At 42.5% G+C, this 27,577-nt stretch overlaps 1 protein-coding gene across 1 annotated transcript; it reads left to right on the top strand.

Annotated features, from left to right (window-relative positions):
• Positions 1-4,086: 4,086 nt before the first annotated feature.
• On the top strand, positions 4,087-27,515 carry GGH (gamma-glutamyl hydrolase). Its single transcript, XM_073331045.1, is given in 10 exon segments — positions 4,087-4,251; positions 4,253-4,424; positions 6,591-6,705; positions 9,733-9,783; positions 14,574-14,658; positions 19,955-20,093; positions 21,310-21,416; positions 21,506-21,596; positions 23,060-23,197; positions 24,696-27,515. Coding segments are annotated over 10 exon segments (1,170 nt in total). The 5' UTR covers positions 4,087-4,101; the 3' UTR covers positions 24,818-27,515.
• The last annotated feature ends 62 nt before the right edge of the window (positions 27,516-27,577 follow it).

Consider the following 27,577-nt stretch of genomic DNA (forward strand, 5'->3'; position numbering starts at 1 on the left):
GGGAGATCAGCTGACACTCTGAAGCATGGGGCTTTGTTACCTCTGTTTTACTGTAGCAAATATTATAATTTCCTATTCATTTATTTATTTGGGGAAGATTGTGGCTCTCCATATGCACCTGAGTAAAGATGCATAAGACACCACTACATGCCTATGTAGGTTACTTGCATCATGAGCCACTGCTACTCCCCCTTCCATGCAGGTTGGGAGAAAGACTATACCTCGTCCCCAATCTCTCAGCCAGCACTGCTGAGCTGGCATGAAGGGGGACACAATACATGTCAGGTAAAGTGCTTCCACAGATTACATCTCTCCCTGGAGCAAAGTGGGAATGAAGGATTGAATCATGACTCCCTGAGACTCAGTTCAGTCTCTGATTTGCTCCTGGGGCACCTTAGGTAAGTGCTGTTTTTTACTTAAAGCTTGGAGTGACTCCACAATCAATCCCTTACATTACAGTAGCACCCAAAATGTGCGGTACAGACACAGAGGGGAGGCAGTCCCTGTCCCCAAAATCTTACAACCTAAAGAGATTTAAAATGACAGATGAAAGGTGGGGAAAGGAGATACAACATACTGAGCAGCTGGGGTGACGATGGCCATGCCTTTTTGGCTCCATAGGTACTTGAGTGTATTTATATTTATTTCTCTCTTCTCCCTTTTTCCATCTGTCTCTGGTACAACCCTTCCTTCTGCTTCTTCCTTCCATATCATGGACCTTGGGCTGGTGTAATAGCATTAACAAGCAACAAATGCTGTTATAAGGCACACAATTATCAACTCCCTTCGGAATTCCAGCTACAGTATTTGACTTTGTGTACTGATTACATATGGCTGCAGGCCAAATCCTGATCCCATTAAAGTCAATGAGAATTGTGCCATAGGCTTCAATAGGATAAAGATTTGGATGAGTGTGAAGAATTATTTCATTTTATTTTAACTACTTGCCATTAGTGACCCCTTAATCTCCTGGCAGCAGAGTAAAACAGGAAAAAGACGAGTTTAATTCACGGTGGTCCTCTGGATATTATACGCAGGGGTACTGGAAAGTGACATATAGAATTTTTGGCTGAGATGTGGAGAGAGGGACATTTGAGACTTTCATGAACTATGTTTCTGGTCTTGACACAGGCCCAATTCAGCAAAGTATTTTTAACATATTCATAAGTCCTATTTAAAGTCAATAGGCATAGACTGCTGAACTGAGGCCATTATACCTGTAGTAGGAAGAGGGCCTGAAACATAAGCCCATGTATCAGAGGCCTTGTATCAGGCCTGAGGCCTGTGCTGATATAAAGCAAAGTTATATAAAGCAAGAGGCAGGCTCTGCTCACAGAATCTGGCAAGAACAGGGCTAATACTGCAGAAACACATTCCTAAGTACAGTAGCTCCTCACTTACCATTGTAGTTATGTTCCTGAAAAATACAACTTTATGCGAAACGATGTTAATTTCAATGTTAATTAAACAAATTTCCCCATAAGAATTTATGTAAATAGGAGGAGTTAGGTGCCAGGAAATTTTTTTTTTCCAGATAGAAGTCATTATATACATATACAGTATAAGTTTTAAACAATGTTAAACAAACAGTTTAATATTGTAGACAGCAATGAATGATTGTGAATCTTGGTTGAGATGGTGGAGTAAAAGGGTGAAATATTTCCCAGGGAATGCCTTGCTGCTAAATGATGAACTAGCACTCGGCCAAGCCCTCAAGGATTAATACGCTGTTGTTAAAGTAGCCTCATACTCTACAAGGCAGCATGGACTGAGGCAGGAGGGAGCAAACACAATAGATGCAGGGCAGTAGCTGCAAACACTTCCCTGCAAAAACTGAACATGATGATGAGCCCACCCTATCCAGCTGGCGCACACCACTCTCTCCTCCTGACAGCACATGTACGGCGGCACAGGGGCTGACTTTCCAAAGTGCTGGGGTGTGCATGCATGAGTGAGAGAGACATGCATTGCCTATTCAAGTACATCGCCCTTTTAAGCAGATCAGCCAGTTCAGACAGGAAGCAACAGCTTCCAGCAAGCTCCTTCCTTTCTGTCCCTGAGCCCTGTCCCCCTCCTCCACTTTGTAGAGAGGGGATATGGAGTGGGAGGGGGCAGGAGCAGGGGGACATCCTGATATCAGCATCCCTCTCCCCCACAGCAAGCAGGAAGCTCCTGGGGGCAGCTCCAAGGCAGAGGGCAGGGCAGGAGCAGCACGGCCGCAGGGGAAGGGCCACCTGAACTGCTGCTGGGCAGCTGCTGAACCACATACCTTACAGGGAATTTAGGGGAGCTGATGGGGGGGGCTGCCAGCCCCCCTGGTTCTAATCCCCCCAAGGAGGGGCTGCTCTTCCAGAGAATCCTGCAAGCAGTGGACAAAGCAGGCAGCTGAAAAACGACGTTATAAGGGAGCATTGCACAACTTTAAATGAGCTTGTTCCCTAATAAACGAAACAATGTTAACCGGGACAATGTTAAGTGAGGCGTTACTGTAGTGCTAGGCATATGAATATATACGCAAACACATTCCAGAAAGGTGGTACTAGAACACCTTGATACCAGCACTTTCCCCCCAAATAACAGGAACATGCTGACCCATCCTAAAGATAAGATCAGGATGACAGCATGATGGATAGAGATGTTTTGATCGAACCAACATGTACAAGGTAATGGGTGGCACTCAAATACATCAGAGGGTGGCACCTAGATATGTCAGGAGTAATACGTAACTTCTTTGTATCTGTGCATAAAGAGGTATCTCAGAGGGAGTGTCTTTGGCCAGCCGAGGGGGAAATGGAAACTCCCGCCATTCACTGAGCTGCTTCCATTGTCACAGGCATACATGTGCTAATGTACCTGTAGACATTGGTCCGGGGAGCTAGGACTGCGCTTTGTTGACAATAAACTGGACCAAGCACCTTCGCACCTTAACAGATTTTGTGGTCATTGAGCAGTTTGCTTGAGGTCTGCCGTGCCAGCTGTCTGCTCAGAGCTGGGACAGCACAGAGGGAAAATACACACACACAGCTGAATATCTGACAACAGTACCTATTGAATTCACATGGGCATTGCTGACTTTGCTGGGCATTGTATCAACCCTTCAGTGTGGTATCATTACTGATCCCTACTACCACAGGTGATTTTTGACATTTACTTCAAAGGGCACAGGATCAGTCCAATTGCCTTAGTACTGTGTGTTTATTTATTTTTTCTCTTTCTCTGTGTGAGCGTGTTGTTTTAGATCTGTATTGGCAAAATCTTTTTTTTAAAACACAAAAGGAAGGGGAAAAAAAAGTAAACAAACGTAGCCCAGAGCTTGAAGTCAATGCAGCAGTAGCAGCTAGTATATCATCCATTGTTGCTCAGTGTGGTGCACTTTTAATCAGTTTTTCAGAGAGGACCTGGCGAAGTGACAGTGGAGGCCAGTGAACATCATGTCAGCTTTCACAACTGTGTTCTTAGGCTGCATTCGGGGTCGGTTGACAACAAAGACAACAACCGCACTTTCAACTACGACCGAAGAGCAGTATGTTCGCGTTTGGGCCAGTCTTCAGCCACTTCATGGAGTTTATCTGAATGCACCCGCTTTGAGGGGAGGAAAGCGACACAGAGAAACCACAATCCTTTAAATAAGAGCCTGCTATTTTTAGTTCTTGAACTGGAGCTAAGTTTAAAGAGCTCACCAGTTGAGAAAGAGGCACAGAGAACCCTAACCCGGACAGAATTCCTGATAGTGCAAACCACTTCCACACCGATCTACAACTCTACACGAAGAAAGGGCCAGAGAAACAATACAGTACAAATGTGGTCCAAAGAGCTGTGTATGCAGGAAGTGAGGGAGCCTTTGACAAAATGAGCATTGCCCGCTTTTCCTCCCAGAGTAACAGAGCGAGCCAGCGATGCCCCAGGACAGTCCGTCGGTCACAGCACACCTGGGAGGAGCGAGCCAGCCAGCAGGAACGGGGGTGGGGTAGCTCAGGCATTGATACAGCTCAGGCTCTCTGCTCTCGGGTTTACACCTGCTCCTCCCCTGCCTCCACCCGCTGGGGCTGCCCCGGGGCTCTGATTGCCTGGCCCCGTGGTTTCGGGCACTTGGGGGAGGCCATGTGGCCCCTTCCCGCAGAGCCCCTTCCTGCGGCGGAGCCCCGCAGCGGAACTACGTTTCCCAGGGTGCAGCCCGCCGCCCGGGGAAGGCGGTGCCGGTGCCGGCGCCTGCCCCTCAGGAAGGGCGGCGGGCCCGGCGCACTTGCAGCCCCGCAGAGCCAGTGCGGAGCCGGGCGGCGGCGCGGGAGCAATGCTGCGCTATCCCGGGCCAGGCTGCCCGCCGGGCGTCCGTCTCCTCCTGCTGCTCCTCCTCTGCGCCAGTGCTCTGGCCTCCGTGGTGTCGGGGAGCCGCCGGGGGGGCAGCAACGAGAGACCCATCATTGGTAAGAAGCTCAGGGGCAGGGAGCCGGGGCGCGGCGGGCACCGTGACAGCCCCTGCGTGCGAGAGGTGTGCCCCGTGTTCGCAGGGGGGGAGAGCCCCACGCCCCCTTGTAGAGAGGAGGGAGCAGAGGGTGGTTAGGGCAGATGTTAACACGAGAGGGTCAATTGGGGGAAAAGTATTAAAATGAGGCCAAAATACCTTCTCCTTCCTCCAAAACTCCCCTCCTCCCCCCCCCCCCCAGGTCTGACACCTCTGTGGGGAGGGCGGTGTTGACATCCTGAGTACAAAGCTTCATTGTGTCAACAAGGAGCCATCTTCTCACTGCCTACCCGTCTCACCTGTTAGGATAGTGTCAGCCTCAGCAATAACAACGTAGCCTGCACTGACTCATCAGGCGAAAGACTATGTGACTGTATCTATCCAGTGCGCCCATATACTCCCACTGCGATAGGATCTGAGCACGTCCTAATCTTTTAGAGCAGTGTTTCTCAACCTTTTTGATACTAGGGCCTGGTTTGCTGCCTTCCTAAACTATCAGGGAGATGTCAGGGACCAGTGCCGGACCTGTCATCGAGAAACTGTTTTAGGGTAGGTCTGCACTATCACTTAAGTCAATATAACGTACCTCACTCAGGGATGTGACAAAGCCACGCCCCTGAGCGATGTAAGTTACAGCGACCTCAGCGCTGTCCACACAAGCGGTATGTCAGCAGGAGAGGCTCGCCTGACCACCTTCTGCCTCACATGGAGGTGGAGTAATTATGCTGAGGAGAGAGAGCTCTCCCGTCAGCATAGAGCATCTTCATCAGATGTGCAGCCGCACTGATGTAGCGCTTCTAGTGTAGACTAGCCCTATTAGAGTATTCGTCTTCAGAACACCTGAGAGCTAAGGAAGTACAGTTATCTCCATCTTACAGATGGGGGACCGAGGTACATAGACACTCAGGAGTCCCCTCCACCCACCCACCCTCTCAACTTTTTCAGAAAAGCCCCTCTGCTCCCTTTTGAAGTCAGAACAAGTGTTGATTTTGTTTAAAAAAAAAAAAAAGTTTCCTTTTCCAGAGCTGGTTTGTTTGTTACCAGGTCTTTGCTTTCCATATGTAAAGTAAAAATAGTAAGCAATTAGTCAGCAAACTATTTTTTTTTTCATTTTTGCTGTTTCCAGAAGCTGTGATACAGTGAGTCATGTGGCACAGTTGCACAACAGTCTAGAAAACATTCTAATGTAGTGTTCTGGTCTGGTTATGTGCTGCAGAATGGACATTTAGAAAATGTCCAAGTATCTTTGTGTAAATCCTCGAAAAAGGTATGTCTGAGGCCCCAATCCTGCAGACCTACATGTGCTTCAGTTGAAGTACATACATTGTGATTTTAATGGGACTACTCACATGCTTAAAGTTAAGTGCAAGAGTAAGTGTTTGAAGGATTAGGGCCTAAAATGGTATTAGTTTTAGAATTACAAATGGACCTTATTGTAGGTTTTTGTATGGCTAATGTTTAAGATATGGTTTTTAGTATTTCTGATGTTTTTGAAAATATAAATCCATAAAAAGGTGAAAATGGAAAATTCTAACACTGCCTGTCACCACAAAAAAAGCCTGCAACATTGGACGTAAAGTAAATAACCTGTGTTGCCTGTCATCTCAACTCTGATACATATAACTATGGTCCCAATATTGCAGTCCAATCTGTGTGGATGACACTGAACTCTTATGGAATCCTCTCGATTCACTGTGTGGGGCCAGTGGTCCAACTATAGAGATTAGGCTGCAGCGTCAGGGATTTGATTTTAAACTCTTTGGAGCTGGGACCTTGTCTTTAAAGTGCTTTGATAAATAAAGATATTTTAGTTATGCTCTAAACAAATTAAATATAGAAAATATGTTTATAAGAAGTTGTGGAACTAATCAAATAAGGCAGGGAATTTAAAGTCAAACTGTTAAAATGGTTTCATTTGATACCCCATTACTAAGCAAGCTTATTTGCTTATTATTCCAATTTTCTCATATTTCATGGTAAATCATTAAGTATAATACTGCTCAATGTAGTATATGAATCAAATCAGTTAGTGAAAGGAATGAGAGTTTTGATTTAATTTGCCTTCTTCTGGACTATAACTACTGTCATTTGTATATCAGCAATCCTCTCTGTTTTCTGGACACTGTAGGGATATTGGCACAGGAGTGTGACTTTACAAGTTTCAGTAGGTTTGGAAGTTCCTACATTGCTGCTTCATATGTGAAGTTCCTAGAATCTGCTGGTGCACGAGTTGTGCCAATAAGGTAGGCTCTCATATAGTTACAGGTGGTAATTCCAGGCCTTTTGTACTGCATAAATGCCTAATCTTGAAAGGTGCTTAATGCGTAAGTGCTGACTCACTTTATAATTTTAATCCCTCACAGACTAAAGAAAGTGCGCAGCACTTTGCAAGATCTCTAGGAATGGAGGCTAGACTCACAGCAAGCTGGTGCTGCCAATGCAGTGTATTAAAAGTTTCTTCATTTTCAGACTTAATATATGTACCAGCTGCTAGCTGTGATCTGTGAAGTTTCCAAATACATGCTATTGCCTTCAGGGCCATATATTGCCACGTGTACATAAGTAAAGCTAGGACTCAGGGTATGGAGGGAGACTGCCACTAGTGCTTGAAGTGTTCAGATCTGATTCCTCTCATACTCCGGCTCACTAACTACTACCACAAAGAGCTCTATGTTTTGCAAATATTCCAAGTTCTGGATCAGAGTAACATTCTGGCTTATGCAGGCAATAGGCTGCCAGAAAGAGCACTTCGTGGCCAACAGTAAAATGTAAAACTATAACCGCAAATACGATATTAGTAGGAATTAAAGTAGTAGTTGGATACTGCTACAAAACAAGAACACAACCAAGTGTCAAAACAGCATGAAATCATTCTTCATAGCCAATGTTTTGATGATCCCATTGGTCTTCCCCAGCTTTCTGAATCTCCCCGGGACTTTGATCTGAGAACCTGTGGCAAAACACGCTCCTTGTTCACAGAGACTGGCTCTTAGCTAAAAAGGCGGATGGGGCAAATTGAGAAAGCTAGGACTGAGTGTGGCAGGTGATAGTCAGAGTGTGTGTTTAACAAGTGGGGCAATTCTGACCTTGCTGACATAGGTGTAAATCAGGAGTAACTACTCTGAAGTCAGTGAACCATAAAATCAGTGTGAGAATGGAATAAGATCTCATGTTTATAAATCACTGTTAATCATATACTCACATGGCTGCCTATACCTCTGCACCAGCTCTGACACCATGCTCCAAAGGAGAGACACCAGCAGGGGTTGTTCCCAAAGCCCCATTAATTGATGTGAGGGGCCATGCAGACTGTATTGCCTTTTCTAAATTCTTTGAGGCTGACAGGTGTGGAGATAGGATAAAGAAGTTGGTGGAGTCCCCACTTCTATGTGAAAGGGGTGAGATCTGCATGCAGTCTGTCACATCCATGCATGGCTCTAGGGCAGGGGTGGGGAACCTTTTTTCTATCAGGGGCCACTGACTCACAGAAAAAAACCAGTCACAGGCCATACAGCCTTGCGGGGGAGGGAGGGTGGAGGCTCCAGGGTGTGGCCAGAAATGAGGGCTTCAGAGTGTGGGAGCAGGCTCTGGGCTGGGGCAGGGGTGCAGGCTCTGGGGTGGGGCTGGGGATGAGAGGTTTGAGGTGCAGGAGAGGGCTCTGGGCCAGGGCCAAGGGGTTTGGAGTGTGGGAGTGGGCTCAGGGCTGGGGCAAGGGGTTGGGGTGGGAGGGAAGGCTCTGGGAGGGAGTTAGGGTGCAGGAGGGTGTTCTGACCTGGGGCAGAGGGTTTGGGTTGCGGACTCCGCTGGGCAGCACTTACCTTAGGCGGTTTCTGGTTGGCGGTGTAGTGGGACTAAGGTAGGCTCTGCGCTGCTCCCAGAAGCAGCCACCATGTCCGGCCCCTAGGCGGAGGGGCCAGGGGGCTGTGCGTGCTGCCTGCGCTTGCAGGCCCCACCCTCATAGCTCCCCTTAGCCTCGGTTCCCAGCCAATGGGACCTGCAGAACTGTTGCTGGGAGCAGGGGCAGCGCGCAAAGTTTCCCCAATCGCCCGTGCTCCTAGTGGCCGCAGGGACATGTCAGTTGCTTCTGGGAGCTGCATGGAGGCAACCAGAGATTTAATGGTCTGTCAGCCCTCCTCCCGCAAGGGAGCAAGCTGGCACTTACGGCTCCAGCCCTGCGGGGGGCTGCCGAGGCTCAGGGCTTCTGGCCCGTGGCATGGGGACTTGCTGTGGGCCGGATAAAGGCTGGAGGTTCCCCACCCCTGCTCTAGGAGGCCTGAAGAGTCTGACTCCCTGAAGAGTAAGTTTCCATTTATGAAATTTAAGGCTGGAAGAGTCCTCAAGAGGTCATATAGTCTCCCCCCCCCCCCCCCCCCCCCCCGCTCCCTTATGGAGGCAGGACTAGGTAAACCTAGACCATCCCTGACAGGTGTGTATTCAACCTGTTCTTAAAAACCTGCAATTATGGGGATTTCACAACCTCCGTTGGAAGCCTATTTCAGCACTTAACTATCCTTATAGTTAGAAAGTTTTCCCTAATATCTAACCTAAATCTTGCTTGCTGTAGATTAAGGCCAGTCCTTTCTTGTTCTACCTTCAGTGGCCATGGAGAACAATTGATCATTGTCCTCTATAACAGCCGTTAGCATATTTGAAAACTGTTATTAGGTCCCCCCACTCAGTCTTCTTTTCTCAGTAGTAGACATACACAGTTTTTCTAACCTCATAGGTCAGGTTTTCTAAACCTTCTATCATTTTTGTTGCTCTCCTTTGGACTCTTACCAATTTGTTCATATGTCTCCTAAAGTGTGGCACCCAGAACTGGAGCCAGTACTCCAGCTGAGGTCTCACCAGCATTGAGTAGGCAGGAAAATTACCTCCTGTGACTTACAGATGACACTCCTATTAATACACGTCAGAATATTAGTTTTTTGTAGCTGCATCACATTGTTGACTCATATTCAATTTCTGGTCCACTGTAACCCTCAGCTCCTTTTTACACTGCTGCCACCTAGCCAGTTATTCCACGTTTTGTAGTTGTACGCTCTTCATAGACTACTGGAAGAGTAAGGTACCATTTATAACAGTGGGGGGGGGGGCAGATTTTGGCCTTTAGTGACCTAGAATTACTCCCTTCCTTAGTTTTCATACATGGTTTTTATAAACTTTCCATGTCCATTGCAGATGGCTTGTATTAAGTATCTTTGGTATTTTAATAGTAAAATGTGATGAAGTTTTAGACATACCTATAACTATCTTTGTTGGGATTTCAGACTGAATCGTTCAGAAGAAGAGTATGATAAGATTTTCCAGTCTATTAATGGGTAAGCTTTGAGCATCAGTTTCCTGTTGAAATGTCCATTAACATAAAGTCTTTCCAAAACAGATGTTATCAAAGCCACTGTTGTTTTACTGTTAAGTGCTTGGTTTTGCCTTTAGTGATTCCAGACTCCGATACTTCATTTTTCTAAGTAGGGAATGCAAGTGTAATCTTCTTTCTTGCAGGTGTGTGCATTAATCGTGATTAAAAAAATTAATTGTGATTAATCACAGTTTTAATTGTACTGTTAAACAATAGAGTACCAATTGAAATTTGTTATATATTTTGGATGTTTTTCTACATTTTCAGATCTATTGATTTCAATGACAACACAGAATACAAAATGTACAGTGCTCACTTTATATTTTTATTACAAATATTTGCACTGTAAAAATGATAAAAGAAATAGTATTTTTCAGTTAATCTCAGACAAGTGCTGTAGTGCAATCTCTTTATCATGAGAGTGCAACTTACAAATGTAGATTTTCTTTGTTCCATAACTGCACTCAAAACAATGTAAAACTTCAGAGCCTACAAGTCCACTCAATCCTACTTCTTCAGCCAATCGCTAAGAGAAACATGTTTGTTTACATTTACAGGAGATAATGCTGCCCACTTCTTAATTACAATGTCACCTGAAAGAACATGCATTCGCATGGCACTATTGTAGTTGGTGTCGCAAGATATTTATGTGCCAGATGCGCTAAAGATTTGTATGCCCCTTCATTCTTCGGCAACCAATCTAGAGGACATGCTTCCATGCTGATGACGCTTGTTAAAAAAATAAGGAGTTAATTAAATTTGTGACTGGACTCCTTGGGGGAGAATTGGATGTCTCCTGCTCTGTGTTTTACACACATTCTGCCATATATTTCATGTTATAGCAGTCTCGGATGAAGTTGTTTGTTTTAAGAACACTTTCACTGCAAATTTGACAAAATGCAAAGAAGGTACCAATGTGAACTTTCTAAAGATAGCTACAGCACTCAGCCCAAGGTTCAAGAATCTCAAGTGCCTTCCAAAACCTGAGAGGTGTGGAGGTGTGGAGCATGCTTTCAGAAGTCTTAACAGAGTAACACTCTGATGAGGGAAACTACAGAACCCAAACCACCAAAAAGGAAAATCAACCTTCTGCTGGTGGCATCTGACTGAGATGATGAAAATGAACATGCATTAGTCCGCATTGCTTTGGATCGTTATCAAGCAGAACCTGTCATCAGCATGGACATATGTCCTCTAGAATGGTGGTTAAAGATGAAGGGACATATTACTCCTGGGAAAACCTGCAGCACTGCGCATGCATAGAATTCATGTTCCCCGCAGATTTCTTTGCTTCCCTATCAGAAAGTCATTTTTCTGGGGGGAAGCAAAGGGAATCTGCAAGAGTAGTCACGTACCAGTCCCTAGCTGCGCAGATTCATTGTTTCAGGCAGCCGTCAGAGAGGTAAATCACCGCAGGGCTGGGGACATCCAAGCCAGTGGCTCCTATCCTGAGCCAGAATCAGCTGTTAATCCTGGCTGGGCTGGAGGCAGGAGAGGACACGACTTCCCTTTCCCCTGCAAGGAGTGGCTGGGGCTGTGTCCGACCCTCCCCCAGTTGCAGCATCCTCCCATGCTCATCATCCTCCTCTGTTTCCTGCCCCCATCACACCACAGCTGTGGAGGGAGGGGTCACTGTATGGGGAGATGCTCCCCCATCCACCCAACCCCCGTGCATCTGGACTTCCCATACCCAGACACTCACACCAAGCCTCACCCCATACACCCAGAAGCCCCTAGCACACCATACCTGAACCCCACCCCACTGAACCTCAGCCCCTGCATCTGGAGCCTCCCTGAACCCAGACCACGCCCCCACTGAGCTCCCTGCACTTAAACCCCCACCCTGATGAGCCCCACCCCCCTGCACTCCCTGGAGCCCCCCACATCCAGATCCCCATGCCACTGACTCCCAACTAGCTGCACCCAGACCCCCACCCCACCAACCCCCACTTCCCCAGCACCCAGACACCCCTGCTGAGACCCCTACACCGAGACCTCTGCTGAGCCCCAGCCACTGTCACTTTGAAGCCCCTGTAGAGTCCCATTGCCCACGCACCTAGAATACCCACTGAGCTGCCTGCACCTAGATAGTCTCACACAGAATCCTCTCACCCCACACCTGGGTCCCCTCACACTGAGCCCCTCCACAACTAGATCCTGCCTGGTTGAGCCTGCCTGCTCAAAACCTGGTGCAGGGCCCAAGAGTGTTTCTGGGGCAGGCCCAGGCCTTATGCTGTGTCAGGGTTGGGTGCAGCCTCACCACTGAGTCCATGTCGGGAGGATGAGGGGTGGGGAAGCTGAAGGGTGGTCCCCACCTTCACACAGCCAGTAGTCTGTGCTCCCCACTGCCATGCTGGAGCCTCTGCATTTATTTATTGACAAATAAAACTTGAATTTTAAATTTTTTGGCACAGAATGCCCTTAGGAGTAACATATGAAGCTTTAAAAACAACAAGGGGTCTGGTGACACCTTAAAGACTAACAGATTTATTTGGGCATAAGCTTTCAGGGGTGAAAAACCACTTCTTCAGATGCAATTGAAGAAGTGGTTTTTTACCCACGAAAGCTTATGCCCAAATAAATCTGTTAGTCTTTAAGGTGTCACCAGACCCCTTGTTGTTTTTGTGGATACAAAGTAACACAGCTACCCCTTGATATATGAAGCTTTAGCACATCTGGCATGTAAATATCTTGCAACGCTGGCTACAACAGTGCCATGCGATTGCCTGTTCTCTCTTTCAGGTGACATTGTAAACAAGAAGCGGGCAGCATTATCATCTGCAAATTTAAACAAACTTGTTTGTCTGAGTGAGTGGCTGAACAAGAAGTAGGACTGATTGGACTTGTAGGCTCTAAAGTTTTACATTGCTTTATTTTTTAATGCAGTTTCTTGGTACATAATTTTACATTTGTAAGTTCAACTGTCATGATAAAAAGATTACACTACAGTACTTGTATGAGGTGAATTGAAAAATATATATATTTTTACAGTGAAAATATTTGTAATAAAAATAAATATAAAGTGAGCACTGTACACTTTGTATTCTGTTATAATTGAAATCTATATATTTGACAATGTAGAAAACATCCAAAAATATTTAAATAAATGGTATTCTATTATTGTTTAGCAGTGTGAGCAATCACGTGATTAATCTGATTTTTTTAATCGCTTGACAGCCCTACTTATTTTGGCACCCCTTTCTGCCTGTGAGCAGGCTGATAGGAGCAGCATTTGAATGGAAGCCAGCAGCCCACTTTCACTTTTCTCATGTTGTCTATATCCCCTTTCAGTGATGGCCTTCATTTTGCCAAAGCTATTTCACAGCCCTTGCTGCTTGCCTGCTTGCTGTTTCCCTCCTTACTCTTTCTCTGTCTCCTCTTCCAATCCTCTCCATGGTTCCTCTACCCTTTTTCCTGTCTTCCCCTCTTTCTCCTGCACTTCCTCCTTGAAACTTTTTCTCCCAGGTTCCTTGCTCCACTCAACTCACCCCTTATGGTATTGTGTCAGCTGAGGGCCTGATTCTGCCACCCTTACTTGGGTTGAATGATATTTTACTCCATGAATAGTTTCCATGGGATTTCTTGTGGAGTAAGATGTGACTCAATGTGAGTAAAGGTGGCAGTGCTAGGTCCTTAGATTGCAGACTCTTTGTGACAAGGACAATGTCTTTATGTTCTGTAGAAGGCCAAACACACTTGCATTTTGGGCTAGATGGCGCAGTAGAACCTTAGAGTTACAACGCCTCGGATTGGAGATTGTTCGTGACTCTGAAATGTTAGTAACTCTGAACAAAATGCTATGGTTGTTCTTTCAAAAGTTTACAACTGAACATTGACTTAATACAGCTTTGAAGCTTCAATATGTAGAAGAAAAATGCTGCTTTTAACCATCTTAATTTAAATGAAACAAACACAAACAGTTTCTTTACATTGTTAAACCTCTTTTTTTAAACTTTCCCTTTATATTTTTAGTAGTTTACATTTAACACAGTACTGTACTATATTTGCTTTTTTTGTTGTTGTTGTTGTCTCTGCGGCTAACTGATTATGTACTTATGGTTCCAAATGAGGTGTGTGACTGACCGATCAGTTCGTAACTGGTGTTTGTAACTCTGAGGTTCTACTGTAACTTCATCTTCTGCCCTGAGCAAATGGGCATATCTGGCTGGCTATTGGAGAGGGCAGACTCAAGTCTTTTCCCACTCTTTATCCTCTTGCCACCCAAATACTTGCAAATGGGAGTAGTGGTCAAGTAGCTGCTGTTTACCTTTCATCCCAACTCATCTGTGATGAGAGTCACAATCTGAGGAGGGCTGCACAAGTGAGTAAGGGTGGGCCACACCCTGTCTCGCTGCTCTGTTCTGTAAAGTAAGGACTGTGAGAAGCTGACTTTATAAAAATAATAAATAAAATCAGTAAAAGAAATTAACGGCATCCATTGAATCGTAATATGGAAGCTTTGGATCAGAATGCTAATTATGGCCTTTTATCTTGTAAGGCTTGTATGTTTTAGCTTCAGGTTCTTCTCACTCTGAAAATATTATCTTTAGTTATTCTCAGCAGCTCGCACACCCCTCCTTTTTTAAGTGTTGGAATTTACTGTAGCACATAGACATTGTGATCATATGGTTTGGTGTTTGCCTCCAGTGAGTTTAGGTCTCAGGGTTCTTGTCAGCCCTGTCCATGTTTACATATTGTATTATGCCTAGACCTATAGTTATTTACATGTAATAATATTTTGTTGTTTTTCAGGGTGCTTTTCCCAGGAGGTGGTGTTGATCTTAAGACTTCAGAATATTCCAGGATTGCTAGGATATTTTACAACAAGGCACTAAAGGTAACTACTTAAAGGAAAAACTGTTCTGGTTATTGTCAGTGTTCAAGGACCAAAATCATGGGAGGCTGATATTTGGACATCTGCAACTGGAGTGCAGTATATTCCTGTTAATAAGCAACTGACTACTGGTATGTGTGTTTAACAAATCATCTAATAGCATTAGATGCAGGTCTCAAATGAACACCTCCAGAAAATTAGAATCTGAACTTTAAGGTTTGAGGCCCATCGCTAAATAATTTAAGTGAAGTCAGTTGTTAATTTCTTTATTTGTACAACATTACTTGTAAAATTTAGCTTAGTCACCCTTATTGCCAACACTTACACTAGATACTAAGAAAGACTGTGTATTTTTTATGAAGCAGAAATGGTGCTCATATGTTGTGCTCAGTACTAACTGAGGCCAAGATTTTCAGGGGTTTGGGTGAGTGCTCTGCACTTTCTGAAAACCAGGCCCCTTTAAAGCGTTTCAACTTGACCACCCATCTTTGTTCATGGGCATTGTCATCTGGGTATCATAGCCCCTGATATTGCAAAGACATGCTTACCTTTATGCAGTATAAGTAGTCCCATTTACCTCAATGAAACTACGCACAATGCATTAAGTTAAGCATGTAAGTAAGTGTGGAGGATTGGGGCCACAATGTCTGGTGGGGGCACCGTTACAGTAAACAGTATGATGAAATTGCACGAAAGTTTCATAGCAACTCAGTAAATTGCTTGTCATCACTTCATATACAGAGCTTGAGGAAAAATCTTATTTGACTTGCTGTATGTAATCAAGATAATTGAAAACTTAGAAAGTAATTTCCAGTTCTTTATAGATGTCCTTTCCTGGCATGCTTTTCTCTGTTTTACTCCTGAAATTGTGTGCTCTGAACTGCATCCTTTGAGACTTAATTAGCACTATAAAATACTGATACATTTGTAAGTGCAATGTGAGTTATAGAAGTCAAGGTGATGTTTGCATGTATGAAGATGATTGGAATTTCTACTATTCTTTTAAATTCACATCAGTGTCTCTTCCCACTTTCCCTCATCAAATTCAAAATAAAGAGGTTACTTGATGTGACTGTTTTTAAATTACGTGTACACACAAGGGGTGAAATCCTAGACCCATTGAAGTCAATGGGAGTTTTGTCATTGACTTAAATGAGGCAAGGATTTCATCAAAGATTTTTTCCTCAGCTTATAAATTATAAATTACAGACTTTAATGCTGTTAAATAAGTGGTTAATCTCTAGGCTGCATTTTTAGGCACAGCAAAAGTAAGGGGAGTATATGTTAACGGCTTGATTATAATTTCACTTAAACTGATGTAACTCCTTTGACATTAGTTACTCCTCATTTGCATCAGAGTAAGTGAGAGGAGTAGCAAGCCTAACATATCTAGCACTTACATGGCAAATAGCTAGAAAGATACTGTAATGCTTTTGGAGCTTCTTTGCAAAGATATTTTATATATCAGTAGTTTACTATAGGAGTAAATATCCTATGTGAGTTTTTACAGTCACAGTATCAGGGATATAGTAAAGATGGAGATGGCACTTTCTTTCTAAGCCCTGAGTTTCAGTTGCTTAGATCTTTCCAGAAAAATAGCTTTTGAGTAATAACTTCTCAAGTTGGGTCACAACTCAGAAATTTGTTCTAGAAAGAAATTAAGAAAATGCACTGAGCCATCACAAATAAATAATGTTCTGGGGCAACAGAGCTTTTAAACCATGCGTATGGTGTAGAAATGCCACCTGCTTGCTGTCCGGATCTTCTCTCTTTAGAGCTTTATGTGCTTCTTTAAGTTGAAGGTTTCATTCTGCTTTTGCTTAGCTCTTCTTTCCTTCTCCTAGTTTTGCCCTTAGCTCAAGTTTCACATTGGTTTCATTGTTTTTAAGGTAACACTGACACTTTCTGTTTTATGTTGTTTAACATTAAAAAGGTTGCAGAGCAGTTTTTAAACTAAGAAATGGGGGAAAGCTGATTGCTGCAGAGGCGCACGTGGATTGGACAGAGACTTCTCTTAGAGGAGAATCTATTGATAGAGATTCTCTAGGTTTTAGTCAGGAGGAGAGGATGGAAGAGGATAAAGTATGGGCCAGTTCAGATGAGAAATATTCACATAAAGAATCTGACACATCAGAAAAGGGCAGACAAATAAACAGTGACAGGTTTTTAAAGTGCTTGTACACAAATGCTAGAAGTCTAAATAATAAGATGGGTGAACTAGAGTGCCTCGTGTTAAAGGAGGATATTGATATAACAGGCATCACAGAAATCTGGTGGAGTGAGGACAATCAGTGGGACACAATCATTCCAGGGTACAAAATATGTCAGAAGGACAGAACAGGTCATGCCGGGGAGGGGCGGGGGGCACTATATGTGAAAGAAAATGTAGAATCAAATGAAATAAAAATCCACATGTTCCATAGAATCTCTCTGGATAGTAATTCCATGCTCTAATAAGCATATAACAGTAGGGATCTATTATTGACCACCTGACCAGGACAGCGATAGTGACGATGAAATGCTCAGGGAGATTAGAGAGGCTATCAAAATAAAAAACTCAGTAATAGTGGGGGATTTCAATATGTCCCCTCAGGATGAAATGCAGAGACAAAATTTCTCGATACTTTAAATGGCTGCTTCTTGGAGCAGCCGGTACAGGAACCCACCAGGGGAGAGGCAACTCCTCGGTCTAGTCCTGAGGGGAGCGCAGGATCTGGTCCAAGAGGTAACTGTAACAGGACCACTTGGAAATAGTGACCATAATATAATAACATTTAACATTCCTGTGGTAGGAAGAACACCTCGACAGCCCAACACTCTGGCATTTGATTTCAGAAAGGGGAGCTATGCAGAAATGAGGAGGTTAGTTAAACAGAAATTAAAAGGCACAGTGACTAGAGTGAAATCCCCGCAAGCTGCATGGACTCGTTTCAAAGACACCATAATAGAAACTCAACTTAAATGTATACCCCAAATTAAAAAACACAGTAAAAGAACTAAAAAAGAGCCACCGTGGCTTAACAACCATGTAAAAGAAGCAGTGAGAGATAAAAAGGCATTTTTTAAAAAGTGGAAGTCAAATCCTAGTGAGGTAAATAGAAAGGCGCATAAGCACTGCCAAATTAAATGTAAAAATGTAATAAGAAAAGCCAAAAAGGAGTTTGAAGAACAGCTAGCCAAAAACTCAAAAGGTAATAACAAAATGTTTTTTAAGTACATCAGAAGCAGGAAGCCGGCTAAACAACCAGTGGGACCCCTGGACGATGGAGATACAAAAGGAGCACTTAAAAACGATAGTCATCGTAGAGAAACTAAATTAATTCTTTGCTTCAGTCTTTACGGCTGAGGATGTGAGGGAGATTCCCAAACCTGAGCCATCTTTTGTAGGTGACATATCTGAGGAATTGTCACAGATTGAAGTGCAACTAGAGGAGATTTTGGAATTAATTGAGAAACTTAACAGAAACAAGTCAGCGGGAGCAGATGGCATTCACCCAAGAGTTCTGAAAGAACTCAAATGTGAAATTGCGGAACTATTAACTATGGTTTATAACCTGTCCTTTAAATCAGCTACTGTACCCAATGACTGGAAGATAGCTAATGTAACACCAATATTTAAGAAGGGCTCTAGAGGTGATCCTGGCAATTATAGACCGGTAAGTCTAACGTCAGTACTGGGCAAATTAGTTGAAACAATAGTACAGAATAAAATTTGTCAGATGCATAGAAGAATATAAATTGTTGCGCAAAAGTCAACATGGTTTCCGTAAAGGGAAATCATGTCTTACTAATCTATTAGAGTTCTTTGAGGGGGTCAACAAACATGTGGACATAGTGTACTTAGATTTCCACAAAGCCTTTGACAAGGTCCCTCACCAAAGGCTCTTGCATAAATTAAGTTGTCATGGGATAAGAGGGAATATCCTTTCATGGATTGAGAACTGGTTAAAATACAGGGAACAAAGGGTAGGAATAAATGGTAAATTTTGAGAATGGAGAGGGGTAACTAGTGGTGTTCCCCAGGGGTCAGTCCAAGGACCAATCCTATTCAACTTATTCATAAATGATCTAGAGAAAGGGATAAACAGTGAGGTGGCAAAGTTTGCAGATGTTACTAAACTTCTCAAGATAGTCAAGATCAAAGCAGACTATGAAGAACTTCAAAAAGATCTCACAAAACTAAGTGATTGGGCAACAAAATGGCAAATGAAATTTAATGTGGATAAATGTAAAGTAATGCACATTGGAAAAAATAACCCCAACTATACATACAATATGATGGGGGCTAGTTTAGCTACAACTAATCAGGAGAAAGATCTTGGAGTCATTGTGGATAGTTCTCTGAAGAAGTCCACGCAGTGTGCAGCAGCAGTCAAAAAAGCAAACGGGATGTTAGGAATCATTAAAAAAGGGATAGAGAATAAGACAGAGAATATCTTATTGCCCTTATATAAATCTGTGGTACACCCACATCTTGAATACTGCATACAGATGTGGTCTTCTCATCTCAAAAAAGATATACTGGCATTAAAAAGGTTCAGAAAAGGGCAACTAAAATGATTAGGGGTTTGGAATGGGTCCCGTATGAGGAGGTATTAAAGAGGCTAGGACTTTTCAGCTTGGAAAAGAGGAGACTAAGGGGGGGATATGGTAGAGGTATATAAAATCACGAGTGGTGTGGAGAAAGTGAATAAGGAGAAGTTATTTACTTGTTCCCATAATATAAGAACTAGGGGCCACCAAATGAAATTAATGGGCAGCAGGCTTAAAACAAATAAAAGGAAGTTCTTCACTCAGCACACAGTCAACCTGTGGAACTCCTTGCCTGGGGAGGTTGTGAAGGCTAAGACTATAGCAGGGTTTAAAAGAAAACTGGGTAAATTCATGGAGGTTAAGTCCATTAATGGCTATTAGCCAGGATGGGTAAGGAATAGTGTCCCTAGCCTCTGTTTGTCAGAGGGTGGAGATGGATGGCAGGAGAGAGATCACTAGATCATTACTTGTTAGGTTCACTCCCTCTGGGGCACCTGGCATTGGCCACTGTCGGTGGACAGGATACTGGGCTGGATGGATCTTGGTCTGACCCAGTATGGCCTTTCTTATATTCTTATGTCCAAATTTCTCCTCCAGGAATCCAGGGCATAAAATTGCTGGCTATGCAAACGTCAAGCACATAAAAGGGCTAGATGTTGCAGAAAAAGTCCTATAGAAGTAAAAGGGATTTACAGTTTGTTAACTTGTACGTAAATTACTGTATGTGTTGACCCATTTCTTCATTTTTTTGTTTCTTATTTTAAAGGCTAATGATAAAGGAGACTATTTTCCTGTATGGGGAACATGTCTGGGATATGAAGAGCTTACATACCTCACCAGCGGGGAGATTTTACTGACTTGGACTAATACTGAGGATTTTGCTCTCCCACTGAACTTTACTACAGGTGAACAATCCTGTTACACTGCTAATGTCATTTGGATTCACAGGATTTTTTTTTTCTTGTAATAAACCAATATTTATGGTTGAAGGTTTGAAATAGGTGACTAATGTTTTTATAATATTAATATTGTTACTTCTGTAAGAAAGCCAATAAAATTCTGTGACTGAAAAATTAAAGGGCAAACTATTTGCAGCTCATGGGTAATTAGAGAAAGGCCTGACCAAAATTATGGATCTGAAAAGCTATGAACTTTGGGAAAGTTTGGTCCTAGATCCATAATTTTGATCCAGCCCCCTAACTCTGTAATGAGCTCTGAATCCTTATATACTATAATATATAGCAGGGATTGGCAACCTTTGGCCTGCGGCCCACCAGGGTAAGCCCGGCGGGCCAGGCTTGTTTGATTACTTGCCACGTCTGCAAGTTCAGCCATTCGCGGCTCTCGCTGGCCACGGTTCGCCGCTCCAGGCCAGCGGGGGCTGCGGGAAGTGGTGCGGGCCGAGGGATGTGCTGGTCACCCTTCCTGCAGCCCCCATTGGCCTGGGATGGCGAACGGCAGCCAGTGGGAGCCGCGATCAGCTGAACCTGCAGACGTGCAGGTAAACAAACCGGCCCGGCCTGCCAGGGGGCTTACCCTGGTGGGCCGCATGCCAAAGATTGCCGATCCCTGATATATAGTATTGAAATCAGTGGGACTACTTGCAAAATGAGATGCAACTCAGCATAAGAGTGGCAGAAGATGGCTCTGAATGATGCTTTTTTGTTTGTTTTTTTTCTCTAGGAGCAATAAGCAGGATTTCTTCCATTGATTGCAGTAATTAATCAATGGACTAAATCCTGTTGCCTTGCCTTATTTTGAAAAATTCTGCCATTCCTAACTACACAGAGTAGTACCTCAACCACACCATTGAAATTAATGGTAGAACGTGGTTCTAATGAGTGTGAGCAAAGGAGGCAGAATGGGGCCCTTAGTGGGTCAGGGCTGCAGCATATGGCCTAGTGAGAATTGTTAGACTGCACTCTGCCATAGCTGTATTATAGATTTCTTACTGGGGTATGTTTGTATTGTATTATTGATTAATAAAATTCAGTGAAAACAGAATCAAAAGGAATTAAAATTAATTCAGCCAGTACTTCATCACATTTATCTCCATCCTAATAGTGATGTTCCTATGGCTGCCTGGTAGTGAGAATATTCCTTTGTCTTTTTTTATACAAGCTGCACAAGACAGCAGGATGTTCAAGAATTTTCCAGACTTCTTGTTGAAAAAACTTGCCACTGAGTCTTTGACAGCACACTTTCATCACTGGAGCCTCTCCATGCAGGTATTTGATCATTTGATTTAGTGAACCAAAACGAGGTTACTCTGTTAAATCTAGAAATAAAACATTTTTTCTGTCACTTTTTAATGCAGAATTTCACACAGAATGAGAAGCTACGCAATTTCTATAAGGTTCTAACAACTAACACCCATGCAGACGTGCAGTTTATATCGACAATGGAAGGTAGTTATCAGTGTAACATGTAAACTGTGATAGGGTTTTGTGGGGCTGTTTTTTGGGAGGGAGAAGGGGGAGGGTTTGTTTGTTTTTTGTGTGGAAGATCTCAGTGAGTGTGGTGGTGGTGTTACTAATTTTAATGTTAGGATAAGGAGTTAAGTGTCCGCACTGCCTGCCTTCTGGTTGATTAGAATATGTTTTGTCGAAGATAACTTATACCTCTGCACTTTACTTTAGATGTGCATGTTTCAGAGTCTGATTGTTCTCTCTCTCACTCCACTGCTCCACACCTAGATATGTTAGCACACTTTACCAAATGAAATATTTTCAGATCTATGGGATAAGACATGGAAACACCACTCCAGTTTCTGTAGCTTAAACCCCTCCTCAATGAAACATGTATAGTCTTCACTTTCACTGCTGGCTGTCTACAGATACTGCCTCTCCATGTTGCTCTCTTTAGCCGTGCCAGTAGTACAGGGAGAGCCATTTATGCTAGTGACATGCCAACAGTATCCCCCATTCCTTTGATTACAGTTCTGGTAATTGCTGTCTTCCAAAAGACTCCTGCATAACCTGTGCCTTTACCTGGCATATTTAACTCCAGAAACATCTGTTTTGATTCATTAGAGCAGTAGTGGGCAACCTGCAGCCCGCGGGCTGCACGCGGCCCATCAGGGTAATCCCCTGGCGGGCCGTGAGACAGTTTGTTTACATTGACCGTCCGCAGACACGGCTGCCTGCAGCTCCCTGTGGCCATGGTTCACTGTTCCTGGTCAATGGGAACCGCAGGAAGCGGCAGCCCAGGAATGGTGAACCATGGCTACTGGGAGCTGCGGGCGGCCATGCCCACGGACGGTCAATGTTAAAAAAACTGTCTTGTGGGCCGCCAGCAGATTACCCTGACGGGCCGCCCGTGGGCTGCAGGTTGCCCACCACTGCAGTAGAGTATGCTATAGAGAGGATTTTGTCATTTTTCTGCTAGAAGCTATACAGTAAGTGTATGGTACTGAAGTTAGATCGTAACTGCAATTAATAACACTTTTAGTACTCTTATTTTTTATAATGAAACCATTTATTTTTCCTTTTTTTTTTAAAATATTGCAACTAAAGCAATCAGATTACAATGGTGGAACAGCGACCTGCAGAAATTTGTTTGCATAGAATCAAGCCCTTTTTCATTTAGCATCTCACTATAACTTTTAATTTCTTACAATGTAAAATTGACCAAACTATTTTTTAAACGTCACTATTATTGTTCTTGGGCTGAAATCTTGTATGTGAAGTTTTAGGTGGGAATACATTTTACAAGCTGCTTAAGGCTTTTTGGTCCCATTATAGATGTTATGAATTATATGTGAGATATAGTGAGATCTCTAATAATGTGTTCATTGTAATAAAATTGTGCGTGCCACAATTTAAGTGAAGACCTAAATGTTACATGCATTGATGAAAATTTGTTTACACAGCACATAAATACCCAATTTATGGTGTCCAATGGCATCCAGAGAAAAATCCTTTTGAATGGAAGAACTCATCAGGCATACCACATTCTGCATCAGCTATGAAAGTTGCATATTACGTAGCTGACTTCTTAGTGAATGAAGGTAAATAGTTCTTTTTTCATTTATATTCATAAAATTTAGTTTCAGAGAGATAAAACAGTAGAATATTCTTTGAGAGGGGAAAAAGGCCCCCTTTCAAAGTGTCAAAATACTATACCTATGATCACATACTATGCAAGCTTTAAAGGCTTATTAAAAGGAGGGACTTTGTAAATAGAATGGTTAAGCAAAAGTAACAACAAAAGCCAAGCATTTTGATGGAAGCATACAAACTCCTTTTAGCAGAGAATAATTTGCCAGGAGGAGAGTGTCGATTTTTAATTTGATATAAACATTTGAGCAGACACCAAAAACTGATGAAACTTTAGAATTGTTGAGGCTGCACTCTAGGTGAACTCAAAGCTCTTATTCACATCCCAGTCTCGCTCTGCCTTGGGCAAAGTAGGTAGAATGAGATAATGAATGGAAGATTTTATTTCCAGAAGCTTTCTGAGTTTTGTTTTAATTGGGGTAATTACAGTAGAGGGATTGACAAAAGTAAGTAGGAAACTGTCTCCAGGCTCAGAGAAAGACCAATACACTTTCCTCTTGCAGTGTCTAGCTGTGTCACTCTGTCTCTTGTGCTAATCCACAAACTCTTCTGTGTTAGTCCCTTAAGGTACAGTAGTTAATCCTCTCAGTATATCTCTACAGCCATTACTCCAGCTGGCTAAAAAAATTTCTGCAGCCCAGGAAGGGTCCTCCGACGAGATTGACAACAATGGTGTGTAGGCCAACACTGCCTCCTGAACATTTTTTACATATATCAGAATCCGTCAAGCCTATTTTCTCCTAACCATAAAAATAAAATGTGGGGAAAGAAACGCAAAATATTTGCTGACCAGTGGAGACTTACTCAGCCTCTATGAGTATTTAACAACCAGTCCAGTCTGCTGAAACAGAATTTACTTTTCATCAATGATATTTCTTATTACTTCATGTTAATTTTAACGTATGCCTAGTTCCAGATGGAAAAAACTGAATTAGTAGGATTTTGTTTTCCTTGCAAATACAATTTTTCTCAACATTTTAATATCTAATAGTCTAGTATTGCAATGTATTAGTTCTGGTGTTGCATGGGTCTCCAGTGCTGCAAGAATCAAGTTTTCGGAAGCAGCAATTGCTCTTAAAAATTAACATATTCTTCCATGATAATAAAGCAGATAAAGTCTGCTGCAGTTTCCACGGTATGCATCCGATGAAGTGAGCTGTAGCTCACGAAAGCTCATGCTCAAATAAATTGGTTAGTCTCTAAGGTGCCACAAGTACTTCTTTTCTTTTTGCGAATACAGACTAACACGGCTGTTACTCTGAAACATGATAATATAGTATCCCTATTACCAATATCTTTGGAAAAGCTAGCCCCATAATATTCCCCACAAATTTAAATTATTACAGTACTGCTTACTATAATCCTATATAGAATCAGTGATTTCACCAAGAAAGATACTATCATGGATGATGACAGTGAAGTAATCTGTTCTTTTAAAATGTTTTACAGCCCGGAAGAGCCTGCACCATTTTCCTAATAAGGGTGAAGAGACCAAAACATTGATTTACAATTATACCCCTGTTTTTACTGGTACATTTTCTCCATTTGAGCAAGTCTATTTTTTTGATTGAACATCTATCCCATAGTACAGGATAGCTATCTGTAAATAAAGTTATTTGTTGCAAGTTTCATAATTAAACTCATGTTGTGCATTGCAAGTGGCAGAAAGCCAAAATGCTTAGCTTACTTTACAGTGATTTATCCTATGTTACCTCTGTAGAATTGGCCCATGAATCTGACAGATTTCAATTCAATTACATTATAGTGATCCTGGATCTCATTTTAATACCTGCTACAGAGAAATACATTTTACCTCCAGAGACCACAACTAGATTGCACTTATAAATTTGAAACAAATCTAGTTTATTTAAAAAAACTGAGCAATACTTTTGGCCATATATTTGAAAGAAATGAGTTTACTTCTACAAAACGTTGTGGGCTCTGTGATAACAGCTGAGTAGATAAAAGATTTGATTTATCATAATTTTCTTCTCTTGGTCAGAGTACAATACAATTAAAAGATGAAATAATCTTTTGATCTTGAGCTTGACAGATGTGTGCTTGTGTAACCAAACTCTTGGCAGAGAAAATTGTTTGTCCTTTAGAAAGACGACAAAATAACAGGGAAACATTATTGCAAACGGACATAAAGAAGTGTATGCAGTACCATCTGTACCTTGTAGGATTTACATAATGAAGGTGCAGTATTATTTAGGCATTGCATCAGTTAAAGTAAGTCTGTTTGGAGGGCACGGTTAAAACATTGATTCACCTCCTGCTCCCTTATTCAGTTTCACTTATTCCTTAAGAATCTGTTCCAAAGCACACTGAAGTCAGTGGAAAGATTTTGGATAGGCCCTGAATTAGTTTGCTTTTTGAAAGAATATGACTGCCTAGAGTTTTTAATGATGATATAATGTATAATTTGACTTTTGGTGAAATCCTGACCCTGTTGAAATTAAGGGGTGTTTTGCCATTGACTTTAGTTGGGACAGGATTTCATCCCTTTTTAAAAAACATTTTGATGTAATGCTAATGTGACTAACAGGGATACAGGCAGCGAAGACTTTTACTGTTGACACAATGTAATGATTGTAATTATTAGGCAGCTGCATTTACTGTGTTTTTTCCTTTTGCGTTGCCTTGCAACACATTTACTTGAAGTAGCTCTTCTCAGTTACTGAAAAGTTTGTTCAGTAGTTTTGTGATGTCAAAATAGGACGAAGATGAGGCAATCCATTTCATTTCCCTTTTCTTCCACAGGCCCAAACCTAATAGCGTTTTAACCTCAGGTCTCCAGAATTGAAAGTTAGTAACACACAGCAGTTCCAGCACCACATCTGCATTACAGGTGCAGAATTTATCAGGGCATTCGAGAGGGTGGAAGACTTCTTACTCGCTATTCATGACCAGATAAGGGCTAAGCTGTAGCAGGCCTAATAGAAAGAACTGGAAATGCATTCATTAATATTCTATTAAGCAAAAATTTTTATCTGTAACTACTGTCAAGAATCCAGCCCAGTGCACTCATAAGCATGGTGTATTTTGGTTATAAAATTCAGCATTTGTATTTCATTATTTCTAGGTACTATTACAGTCAAACTGTGCAAAGCTTAATTAGTCTAGGACATTTTAGATCACTTCTCAGGTTTCACTTCTGTAAGTGCTTGACTACCCCAATTCAGCACAATACAATTTTGTGTTGTATTATGTCTCTACTAGTAGCTGAAAGCTCATGCTGTCATAATTTATAAAGGTGTAATTTATAAAGACGTGGCTGAGAACTTAAAAATTGGATGGTAATGGAGTACTAATTCCAGTGATGATTCAACCTGTTGTTATTCTAAACAAAAAGTGCTTTCAGCCCTGCTTGTAGCTGTTTCCATCACTTCACATTGACTCGACAGACATTCTAGGCTTCAGAGTGACATACAGACTGAGTGACAATCCTGGACTCATATAGAATACTATGAGCCTGATTCTTCTCTTTATCCCAGTTTTGCACTAGTATAGTCTTGATTTCAATAGCATGACTCCTGAGTCCTGGCTTACCAGTATGAGAAATGACATTAGCATAGCTGTGTTTTTAACAGAGTTACTCCTGATTCTTGACTTACACCAGTCTGAGAAGACAGTCAGGCTCTCGATCTACATACAGGCATAGCGGCTAAACTGCTTACACACTAATGACCAAATCCTGCAATTCTTACTTAAGCATCCCCAGGAGTTTTGCCAAGTAGGGCTTTTCTACACCTAAAACTTACATTGACATAGCTTCATTGCTCAAGGCTGTGAAAAATTTCATGTGCCATGTGATCTATTTAAGTTGACCTTACCTGCACTGTAGAATTCTTCCGTGGACCTAGCTACCACCTCTTGAGGGGGTTGATTTACTACAGTGACAGAAAAGCCCCTTCTGTTGCTGTAGTAAGTGTCTAGCCTACAGCGCTGTAGCTGTGCCACTGTAGCGTTTGTAGTGTAGACATACCCTGAGAGTTTGTCTATGTAAGAAATGCATGATTTAGCCCTAATATAGTAGAGAACAATCCTGCAAGTGGAATTTCTGTTAACTTTACTGGTTGTGACCAGGGCCAAAGTGTGCAAATGCAAAGGGTGGGGGGGTGTAATATGAGTGAGATCGGCGTATTTATTCATAAGTTTGGAAGTTTATTTCTTTGCTGTTTTGTTCTGCTTTATAAAAGAGCACTTCATTGAACTGATTGTATTAAATGATTTCTTTTAATACTTGAAATAAAGTTTACACAAGCAGTTTTGTATCTTCCTTGAGAGGTGTGCACAGACTATTAAAAAAAAATTATAAAAGAGTCCTG

This window comes from Lepidochelys kempii, chromosome 2, assembly GCF_965140265.1.
Source record: "Lepidochelys kempii isolate rLepKem1 chromosome 2, rLepKem1.hap2, whole genome shotgun sequence".
In the NCBI taxonomy this organism is placed as follows: domain Eukaryota; kingdom Metazoa; phylum Chordata; order Testudines; family Cheloniidae; genus Lepidochelys; species Lepidochelys kempii.